General features: G+C 37.3%; 1 protein-coding gene across 1 annotated transcript; it reads right to left on the bottom strand.

Moving 5' to 3' along the window:
- Window positions 1-10,377: 10,377 nt before the first annotated feature.
- On the bottom strand, window positions 10,378-10,794 carry LOC150107819 (uncharacterized). The gene has a single exon (XM_090392191.1). The coding sequence runs from the start codon at window positions 10,792-10,794 to the stop codon at window positions 10,378-10,380; it is 417 nt and encodes a 138-aa protein (XP_090248317.1).
- Window positions 10,795-12,285: the final 1,491 nt, after the last annotated feature.

Below are 12,285 nucleotides of genomic sequence, written 5' to 3'. Positions count from 1 at the left end.
GTGTAAGGAGGGTTAATCGGTAGGAGTCGGATGGATGCATAATATCATTATGCATGAGTTGCCTGTGGAAGGTATATAAAGAGAAAGGTGTCCACAAACTCATGAACGGTACAAAGCTCAGGAAAGGAAGGCAAAATCAGATTATGAGAAGAATTTAGCCGAGTAGGCCAAAGGAAATCTTTAAGAAATTGTAGAATCTCAATGTAAATATAGATGTAGGATTAGATGGGATATCAGCTAGGGTTTTGCGAGAAGGTGCAAGAGAACTGGCAATGTCTTAGACTATGCTCTTTAATTTAAGTCTCCGCTCTGGTAGAGTTCCAAGGGAGCGGAAAGAGGGCAAAATAATTCCTTTTGTAAGGGAGGTTCTAAGACTACAGTAGCAAATTATAGACCAATCAGTATCTCAAGCATGGTGCTAAAAGTATTAGAAAAATTAGTAAAAAAGAGAATTCAAGAATTAGATAAAAATATGATAATGTATGAGGGTCAACATGGCTTTATGCAGGGTCGGTCATGTCTTAGTAATTTACTAACTTTTCTTAATAGAGTAACAGCTGAGTTGGATGAAGGAAATGGCTACACGATGACTTTGCTGGATTTTGCGAACACATTTGACAGAATACCATTACACAAATTAGAACAATTGGGGATGGATATGACACTAGTTAAGTGGACAAGAGGGTGGCTGCTGGACAGATATCAAAAAGTGGTATATGGAGGGGCAGCATCGAGGCGAATCAGGTGACTAGTAGTGTGCCACATGATTCACTGCTGGGATTATTGCTGTTTATACATAAATGATATAGGAAATAACCTGAAAGGAAATATTCAGTTGTTTGCTGATGATGCGAAATTAGGTAGAGTAATAGTCAATCAAGGCGATGTGGAGAGCTTTTAAATTTAAACACATTAAATTTAAATTTGAATTTAAATTTAAATTTAATATGGAGAAATGTAAAGTTATCCATTATGGGTAAATAGATTAAAAGCAGTGTATCCCAATGATGGCACTGTACTTTAGGAAATAGATGATGCTAGAGATTTAGGGGTAGCAGTAGATGGAGAATTAAACATTAGAGAACATATTACTAAGGTTGTTAAGGATGTCCATAAGATTATTTGCTATTAGATAAGGAAGCTGTAATTCCTATTTATAAGGCCTTGATCTACCCACATCTGGATTGTCGTGCTGAAGTCTGTTTCCCTGAGATTCTTTGAGATGTGGAAGAGATGGAGATAATTCACAGATGAGTGATCAAGATGGTGAGTGGCCTGTGAAATATCCCCTTCTGTAATCCACACACCAAGAAGGTGTGTGGATTACAGAAGTTGGATGATAGGAGAAAAAAGAGGGAATATGATAGAAACATTTAAGTTGCTTAAAGCATTTTCTAGGATAGATGCAGGGAATTATTATTATTATTATTATTATTATTATTATTATTATTATTATTATTATTATTATTATTATTATTACGTGACACCTCCAGAGAGTCTAAGGACTCATCGTGGGAGGGCACACTACTCTACTTCGCTAAATACATCTCATTCAATTCGCTACTATTTAATTCTCCAACTACGACAATAATACCATCAATGCCATCTATCGTCCACCATCACCAACAACAGTATTTTTTGCCTGTAAATTGCGTGTGTTCTGAAGGCCGATTTTTCTGTACGCGAGAAGAAAAACCGAACTTCCGGAAGGGAAACTCGGTTTTTCTGCTACCAACGCATGAGATCGGCTAACTCACCTTCAACTGAAAAAGCGAATATAATGATTCCCCTCGTCACGATGAGAATCCAACCCAAGTCTATTCCAATCGAAGAGCATAATGTTCTGCTGTTCTTCCAATTGCGCTACAGCGGCTCCAAATAAAGGTGTGGTCAGTAGAGGTGTGAGGATGATATTTTTTGCTTAGAGAGTGGTGAGTGAGTGGAATGGGTTGCCAGAGTCAGTCGTAAGTGCTTTTTCTATCAATGGGTTCAATGAGAGGTATGATAGATTGTATGTATAGATTGGGTCTCCCACGATGAGTCTTCAGACTCCATAGTAGTGCCAGCAATCAGCTAACGCCTATGTTGTTCCCATATAGGGAGTAAGCGGGGCCGTTTACCCTATCTAACTTTTTGGAGACTGAGTGGGCAGTTCAATGTCCACTGGTAGCCAATCAGAGATAGCCGGCCCAGGGCAATCACTGAATCATTGGTACGCACTGAAGAACGCGACAAGCTAGTGCCGCCATCTCGTGGTCCCTAATCCTAACACAATATTTTTAATGTCTGAAAATAGTGTGGGTTCGATGGTCGATTTTCTTGAGTTTACGGGACGAAAAACCCGAGATTCCGGGAGAAAAAACCCGCTAGCCCATGCCAGAGATCGACTAACTCGGGAACCGGTCGAAAAAAGGCTTAGAAAAATTTCCTCTAGTCGGCGACTAGATTTGAACCACCAAATCCTTTCTTCATGCGGTCAAGCGCCATAGTGTGCAAACACCACTTCTACTGAGCCACAGGCTCTTAATGGTGCCAGTATAATAATAAGAAGAAGAATTAGAAGAATAAAAAGAAGATACAATATAACAATCTATACCTTTTCAACACGAAAAAGCATACTTAATATGGTGTCGAGGCTAGCTGGTGAACGGTCGTGCTCTCGGAGAGCTCCTGAGAGATTTGTGTTTTTTGCTGATTTATTGGTGTTTTGGATTCAATTTAATGGACTTAAGTGTTTAATTTTGGTATATTATTAGAGCTTTATTAACGTGGTTAGTGTACTAAAGTGTTTTATAACATAATCTATGTCGGAAGTCGCCGCTAGATGAATTCGTAATGAGTAGTGTTCGTGCAAGCTAAAGATAAGATAAGTATCATTTTCAGTTATCGATACAAATTACTTAATATCAGCTAACGCCTTTTTATTCCCGTATACGGGGAGTAGGCGAGGCCATTTAGCCCTTTTTTTTTTTTTTTTTTTGATTACTTAATATTGTGTAGTTTTGTTTTATTTGCCTTGCGTATTTTAGTGAGTCTATTTTTGGTGTGTTATAACGTTTAATTTGACAAAACACGTTACGGATATATATGGCACCTGTGCGTAGGAAAATGGCGGCCAGTAATGAAGGTTCGCCATCGTTATCAAAGAACGGTAGCATAAAAGAAATGAGTCAGTGTACTAGATGTGAAATGTACGCTTTGCGGAGTGCGGTCGGAGTGTGGTTAGATGATGATAAAGGATTGAATGTGTGTAGAAAATGTAGGGAGAATGCGGAATTGAAGTGTATTTCGGATCGTGAGTGTGATATTTTTGTCAACCTTCAAAATGAAGGAAATAGGGATATGACAAGAAACGGCAAAGTTGTACATGAAAATTGTGAGAGTGTGAATGAATGTAGAAAGTGTGAATGATAGTATAAATGGTTTCTCAGAGAACAAAAAAGATGAGATAGATGCATTGAGTGAGATCGCGTTGTTGAATAGTGCGATAGAAAGAGCAAAACAGCAGCTAGAGTGCATGAACAAAAGTAGACTGAATGAACCAACCAATAATAAAAGGTATGACAGGAAAAATAGACGTATGAATGTGAACATGAACAAAATGAAGGATAGAGTGCTGTATGGAGACTCGTTAGTACGAGGTGTGTTAGTAGAGGATTTGACAAAATCGTACCAACCTGGTGCGACCATAAAGGACGTAACTGCGTCTATTAGAGAGCAAAAGGAAAGGGTGAAAGAAATGATTGTTGTGGCAGGTACAAATGATTTGAAAGGAGATAAAATGGAAATGATAGAAGACCTGAATGAATTGTTTGAGGTAGCAAAAGAAAAGAGTGAGAGAGTTAGAATGATTAGTCTTTTGCCACGGTATGACAGTGAAATGTTTAAAAGGAGGGCTATAATTGCAAATGACTTTATGCGTGGGTTATGTATGACGAGTGGTGTGGAATTTGTGGATGTGTGGAGTGAGTTTGATGGGCGAAAGGATCTATATAAGATGGATGGCTTGCATTTGAATGGTTACGGTGTAAGAAGACTTGAGAAAGTGTTGCTGAATGTAGTGGATGTGCAAATTCAGGGAAACTAGATTTGTTAGCGGGGGGGGTAGAGATACAGTCCTTATGGAGGCAGTTGAATGTAAGAATGAATATAATATGCCAGAGCAAATAAGGACAACAAATCAGAGTGGGATAGTTAATATAAGGCATCAAGGTAGGGTTGGGGCTAATGGGGGTCTTAAATTCATGTACACTAATACTAGGAGTATTAGGAACAAGAAGGAAGAGTTTTTGGCCATGGTTGGCACTTCCAGACCACAGGTTATAGGTATTAGTGAAACATGGCTGACTGTAGATGATATAACTAGTGGGATTGAATGTGATGGGTATAGTGTGTTCAGGAATGACAGAGAGAATAAAATGGGGGAGGAGTATTGTTGATGATAGCTGATGATCTCCAGCCAAGGAGAATAGAAGTTGAATTGCAGGATAGAGAAAAGAGCACATTTGAGGCCATTTGGTGTGAGATTGTGGCTAGCAGAACTAAATATACAATTGGGTGCTGCTATAGACCAGGTGATGGAAAAGATGGTGGTGACAGTATGCACAAGCAAATAGAAGAAATGGGTGGAAGGAGGGTGATTATTATGTGAGATTTCAACTATGGTCGCATTGATTGGAGTGAGGAGAGGACACACGGGAGGAAGGAACTGGATTTTATGCCTTTATTAAGGGATAACTATCTGCGACAGCATGTAATGGAAAATACTAGGGGTCAGAGAGTGCTTGACCTAGTAATTACATCTGAGGATTTGGCTGTAACAAATATGACCACATTGCCACCAATCGGTGAGAGTGATCATAGGGTCTTAACTTGGGAGGTGGCTAAAGGTGTAGAATTTTCAATTAAGACAGGGTACATGTGGAATTATCGGGCGGGAAAGTATGACAAGCTTAGGAGTTTGATTGGTTCAGTGCCATGGCATGTGCAACTGCAAGGACTAGAAGTTAATAGTGCATGGGAGGTAGTTAAGAAGTGCTTGCATGAAGCAATTGCTGACTGTATACCTAGAGTCCGAATAATAAATCAAGTAGGGGTTAAATGGATGAATAACACCATTAAGCTTGAGTTGCAAAAAAAGAAACAACTATGGAGGGAATTTAAGGAGAAGGGTGACCGGCAGGCACATGAACGGTATAAAGCGCAGGCCAGAAGGGTGACGAGTGTGGTAAGAAAAGCAAAAAAGGATTATGAAAGAACATTGGCAAAGCAGGCTAAAGAGAATCCTAAACAGTTTTTTAGATATGTAGCAAGTAAAAGGAAAAATGTACATGGCAGATTGATTTTAAAGAATGCCGATGGTAGAGAGGTAACTGAATCAGTTGAGATAGTTGAGTTACTGAGTGAGCACTTTGCAAAAGTATATCATCCAGGTGGTGACATTGCAGAAACGAATAAACCAGTAGATTATACGGGAATTGTGGTTAATGAAGTGGAGGTGAGTAGTCTATTGCATAACCTCAATGTCAATACATCTGTGGGATTGGATGGTATACCAGCTCGTGTTGTACGAGAAGCAGCTAAAGAATTGTCAGTACCCTTGACCATTTTGTTTAATTTGAGTCTCGGGTCTGGGTTAGTCCCGAGCGGGTGGAAAGAGGGGAAAATAGTTCCACTGCATAAAGGTGGTTCCAAGACTGCTGTTGTAAATTACCGACCGATTAGCATATCAGGAATCATTGTCAAGGTCTTAGAGAAAATAGTCAAAAGGAAAATACAAGATTGGATTGAAGAAAATGGGATACTGTATCGGGGACAGCATGGTTTTGTGAAGGGTAGGTCATGCCTCAGTAACTTGCTCACGTATTATAACACAGTGACGGCTGAACTGGATAAGGGTAATGGGTTTACGGTGATTCTACTGGACCTTGCCAAGGCCTTTGACAGGATTCCACATGGAATTCTAATCAGTAAATTGCAGCATATGGGAATGGACATAGGGTTGGTGAGATGGATAGGAGTGTGGTTGACGGAGAGATATCAGAGAGTGGTTTACTCGGGAGTAGAGTCCACAAGACGGCCTGTGACTAGTGGTGTGCCACAAGGATCTGTTCTTGGACCACTGCTGTTTAATTTGTTCATAAATGATATAGGAAATGATCTGAGAGAAACAGTTCATTTGTTTGCGGATGATGCGAAGTTGGGTAGGGCAATAGTGAATGCAGATGACGTCAAAATTTTGCAGGATGATTTGGATAGATTGGAGGTCTGGGCTAAGGAGAATGGATGTCAGTTTAATGTGGCAAAATGTAAGGTTATGCATTTTGGGGTGAAAAGATTGGCGGCAGTTTACTGCATTGGTGGAACCCTGCTTCAGGAAATTGATGAGGCACGAGATTTAGGAGTGTTGGTGGATAAGGAATTGAAATTTAGGGGACACATTGCAAAAGTGACCAAAACAGCTCATCAAATCACTTGGTTGCTGAAGAATACGTTGACAAGCAGAGACAAGCAGGTTATTGTTCCTCTCTATCGAGCCTTGATAAGACCCCATCTAGACTACTGTGCTCAGATTTGGTCACCTAGGTTTCTTCTTGATGGGGAGGATGTGGAGAGGATCCAGAGGCGAGTGACCAAGATGATAGCAGGTCTGTGGAATGTACCGTATGAGAACAGGTTGAGGATTTGTGGGTTGCAAAAATTGGTTGATAGGCGGAGAAGGGGAGATATGATTGAGACATTCAAATTACTGAAGTGTTTCTATAAAATTAATTCAGAAGATATTTTTGAGAACAGGGCTGGTTGTGGGAGGACTAGGGGACATCCATGGAAACTGGGCAAAAGTGTGGTTAGTAAAGGTGTTAGAGCTGGGTTCTTTACTTTTAGAGTAGTGAATGAGTGGAATGCGCTCCCTGAGTCTGTAGTGGATGCTGTGACAGTGAATGAGTTTAAGGCGAGGTATGATAGATACTGTATGAATGTCAGATAGTTGTGATGAATATGATTTGGGGCCTCCCTCGATGAGTCTAATGACTCCCTGGAGTTGCCCGTAATAATAGTAATAGTAATATCATTACACTACAAAATAATAAAACTCAGCTTTTGGGAACAAAGTGAGAATACTGGCTTTATATACACTGCTGTGTCAGAACACAAAATATTAACAGCAAACCACTTATGTCACTATGCAGCTATGCTTAAATAATACTTCGATGCGAACTACAGGACAGCCAAAAATACATACCGTATTTCTCGCTAATTATATCACATATAAATATACTAATCACTACGAAAGGCCAATCGAAGCTTCTACATCTCAGACATGCTAAATAAACTTCCTTTTGAATACAGGAATCTTACAAATTACTACAGCCTGAAAAGAGCCTTAAGGACAATATACTATGAAACAAGAATACGAACTTAATGAAACACAATATATTAGTTCAGGCTTTCCAGTTCAGTGATATTCCAAATTATTATTATTATTATTATTATCCGTGACACACCCAAGGAGTCAAGACTCGTCGCGGGAGGACACCCACTGTACAACTCTGCGTATCGGCTACTACACAGAACCGCTACTACCAATCACCTACACCAACACTATCCACTACTCACAACCACCACCACCTAGTATTTTTGTCTGTAAATTGCGTGTGTTCTGAAAGGCCTTATCTGTATGCGGGATGAAAAACCCGAGTTTCCGGGAGAAAAACCCTGCTACCGCTGTATAAGATCGGCTAACTCACCTTCAATTGAAAAAGTCCACATAAAGATTCCTCCGTCATGACGAGAATCGAACTTAGGCCTTTACTAATTAAAGGGCGCAATGTACCGTCATTCTTCCAATTGCGTTATGGAAGCGCTTGTGTCGCGCGCGTGTGTGTGTGTGTGTGTGTGTGTGTGTGTGTGTGTGTGTGTGTGTGTGTGTGTGTGTGTGTGTGTGTGTGTGTGTGTGTGTGTGTGTGTGCGTGCGTGCGTGCGCGCATGCGAATGAATTTCTCATCCTGCAGCTGTAGCAAATATGTCACGACCTGTCAAACATAAGCCTACTTCCAAAACAGTAATCAAACCAATGAACAATAACTAAACGGTGTCAGTGTCATCCTCAGATTAGCTTACTGAAGAGCTTCGAGGACGCAAGCTGAGACAATACATCTGAACCAAGATCAACACAAAGAAAAAAATCGATTTGTTATATTTAAGTGCTGTATTTACAGCGCTTAAATATATTAAAGTAAAAATGGTATATATATATATATATATATAATTTATTGTTATTGTATAAATACTGTAAAATTGTAATCTTAATTAATCATGACCATAAATTTACCAACTACAGTAATAATTATTATTTATATATTATACAAAAAAAAGAAAAGAAGTATGAATTTTCATTGTTAAAAAACCAGAACAATGTGTTTTGTAAATTCAACTTTTTATAGAAATCTAGTGTAAAAATGAACCATAATCTGCAGCACTTTGCAAAATAACATGCTGGAGTGTCACTTAAGAAGATTATTGTATATATGTAAATATTTTGGGATCAATAACAACAACAACAACAATAATAATAATATTATTATTATTATTAACATATTAATGTATATAATCATAATATGTAATATATAATATATAATATATAAATTATATATTAATACATATAGGAGCCTATGTAGCTCAGTGGTTGTAACGTTTGCACACCATTGCGCTTGGCTGCATGAAGGAAGACTTAGTTTCGTTTCTAGTCGGCAACTAGAGGAAATTTTTCTAAGCCTTTTTTCGACCTGTTCCTGAGTTAGTCGATCTCTGGGACGGGCAAGCGGGTTTTTTCTCCCGGAAACTCAGGTTTGTCGTCCCGTAAACTCAAGAAAGTCGACCGTAGAACCCACGTTATTTCACACATTAAATACGAGTGTTAGGGTTAGGGACCACGAGATGGCGATACTTGTTGAACCGTCACTCTTCACTGCATGCCTCTTAATTAGTGATAGCCTTGGGCCAGCTATCTCTGATTGTGTACCAGTGGAGATTGAACTGCCCACTCAGTCTCCAAAAAGTTAGATAGGGTAAAAACCGCCAAGCCTTCTTCCTGTATTTATGGGAATAAAAAGGCGTTAGCTGATTTTTTTTCTTTTTGATTAATACATATAAACTCACACATGAAGAAATATATAAAGCTCCAAAGAAAGTTAGAATTCCTTAAAAACAAGCCAAAATACTTGGATAATTTAATAAACACAAAATTTAATCCAATATATACACAGAAAGGACACTCTATGGAAACAATTAAAGAGATATCGTAATAACGCAGCTTTAAAAACCGAATATAAGATAATAAAGAAATGCCTTACAATGCAAAAAGAAATTACTACAGAGACAAATTAACCTCTGCACAAAACAACATTAAAGAAACCTGGAATCTGATCAAGGAGATGCTAGATTGTGCTCCAAATAGGACCTCTGAAACCATAAAACACAGCTTCATGAAAGACGCTAAATCGAAATCTATCATCCAACAACTAGCAAATGACTTTAACGAATACTTTGTAGACTCCATCCAAAAACTGCACAGAAATATCCCTCCAATCAGAAAACGTGATCCCCCACTTGGACCACAAGTGGGGGATCACTTGTGGTCCAAGTGATCCCCTACTTGGACCACAAGTCTCCCGTGACAGTTGCTCGGAGGTAATTAAAAAGGTTTGTCACTTCTACTTGATTTCCATTTATAAAGATTGGGTCATTGATTTTACTGTTGATTTTTAATATTTTGGTTTTCTTCTCATTGATATGTAGGCCTATTTGTTCAGCAGTTTCCTCTAACTTTGCTATCTTAATTTTCATGTCTTCAAATGTAGATGATAGTAGTATAATGTGGTCAGCATAGTCCAAATCTTCTAATTTGGTGTCAATGTTCCATCTTATTCCCGTTTTCCGCGTATGCCGCATTATTCAATCTATGTCAATGGTGAAAAGTGTTCCAGACATGACACAACCTTGCTTAACACCTGCTTTGATGTAAAAACTTTCGGAAACTGTTCCATTTAATAGAATTTGTCCTTTACTTCAATCATACAAATGGTTTATAATTTTTGCTATTTTGTCAGGAAATCCATACATTTTCAGGATTTTTCATAGGCTCTGTCTATGCTATCGATAGCTTTAGCAAAATCAATAAAATTGAGATACATAGTTGAATTTAGTTTAACACTCTGTTCAATTGTTTCTAAGAATAAAAATTTGATTCATTTTGCTTTTTCCATTTCTAAAGCCTGCATGTTCTATTCTCAGAATTTTCTCAGTGCTATTTTTTTATTCTATTTATTATGATTATAGTGAAGATCTTTGATTTTCTGACAATAGGCTGATTCCTCTCTAATTGGTGGATTCTGTAAGATCATCTTTTTTTGGAATTTTGACTATTTGTGATTCTTTCCAGGTACTCGGAACCTTTTCAGATGTCCATATGATATTATACAGTTTATACTGTATAGTTGTTGATGCTTTTAGGTCAGCTTTGAGCGGTTCAGCAGAAATGTTATCATTTCCACTTGCTTTTCTATTCTTTAGGGTCTTGAATGCTTCCATGATTTCTTTCACTGTGATCTCTCCCATGTTTACGTGAAATTCGAATTGATTTGGTATCTCTTCGAAAGAGGATTCGATATTTGGATTTATAGAGTCGTGTTTAACATTTAATAATTCTTCAAAGTACTCTCTCCATCTTTGTTGGACCTCTTGTTCTTGAGTTAGTAGTTGACCATTGTTATCTTTAACCCCGCATTCATTCATCTGATATAGTTTTCCAATTTGTCTTATAATTTTATAAACTTCTCCAAGATTTCTGGTATCATTCGCTCTCTGAGCATACTCAGCCAAGAGCCAGAGCAAGGCCGAGCAAATTTTGAACTGTGGGCAATATTTTTTCCCGCCCCTCGGTCGGAATTGTATATATATATATATATATATATATATTGAATAAATAATAATAATAATAATAATAAATAAATAAAATATTTTTGTCTTTATTATATAATGAGTACATAAGTTTAACACAATTTATAAATATTGCTTAAATCACATTAAATATGACAAAACAAATATGAAAAAAGCTAAATTAAGAATTAACAATTTTAATTATTTAAAAAAAAGAATCCTTTCTAGCCTTAATTTCGGCAAAAGACTTTACTTCTTCTAGATCTAATGTCTCGGCTATGTCACTTTCAATAGATAAAGTGGCTAAGCTATCTAATCTCTCTTGGGACATTGTGGACCTCAAATAATTTTTAATAACTCTTAATTTAGAAAAACTGCGTTCTGCACTTGCAACTGTAGTTGGGATTATTAAAAGAATTTGTAGTGATGTGTACACATTAGGAAAAAGACTTATGCAGCTGTTTGCACTGATATAATTTAATACTTCTTTGGGAGAATAATTATTTGATATCCTCCGAGACAATATTTTTAATTCATCTACTAAATCTATTGCTGAAACAGCGTTTTGATCACCATCAGACAGAACAATTTCTAAGTCGAAACAAGCTTTTTTTTACTGTATCATTATCAAATTTTAAGTTACCAATGTTAAAGAGAAACCCCAAAATCGATTCATATTTATTTAGCTGTTCAAATCTCTCAGTAATTAATGTTATTGCTGAATCAAGAATTACATTAAAAAATTAATTTGAGAATGTCGCTCAAAATTAGTAATTAATTTGTCAGGACATACATAATCAAATTGAGTTTTTACATGTCGAGTTCGTGTGTTGTCGTTAGTCGGGAAATTAGCATTTAACCCAATATTTAGAGCAAAGTTATGGGCTTGGTGCTTAAGTTTCAAAAAATTATTTTCGCTTCTGTATGACGTCAAGAATTTTTTCGTGACATCTAATGATTTCAAGGCTTCCTAATATTGCAAGAGATATTTTGCAATTGTTTGCTAGATGTATTGACTTCACTTAGAATGTCATACCAAACGAATGTGCCAAATATAAACTTGAAAGAATTATTTTTTTTTGCTAATGAACTAGTTTCCAATATTGTTTTAATGCCTTGTTGCCGAATTAAGCTGTCATCTTCGGTGATGAAAATTAAAGCTTCATTTATTTCTTTTACTTGATTTCGTATTACTTTTACAGCTTCAACGCGACTTTCCCATCTCGTTGTGCATGAAGGTTTTTAAAGTAAAATTTTGGATGTGGTTTAGAAGAACTTCCCATAGATGACTCAATGAAGAAAAGAAATTAAAGATTGTCTGAATAATGTCAAAAAATAAAACCGTAT

The sequence above is a fragment of the Typopeltis vanoorti genome, chromosome 4, assembly GCF_054136105.1.
Source record: "Typopeltis vanoorti isolate ZY-2024b chromosome 4, IOZ_Tvanoo_1.0, whole genome shotgun sequence".
Classification (NCBI taxonomy): domain Eukaryota; kingdom Metazoa; phylum Arthropoda; class Arachnida; order Uropygi; family Thelyphonidae; genus Typopeltis; species Typopeltis vanoorti.
This window is presented reverse-complemented; position numbering and strand designations above follow the sequence as displayed.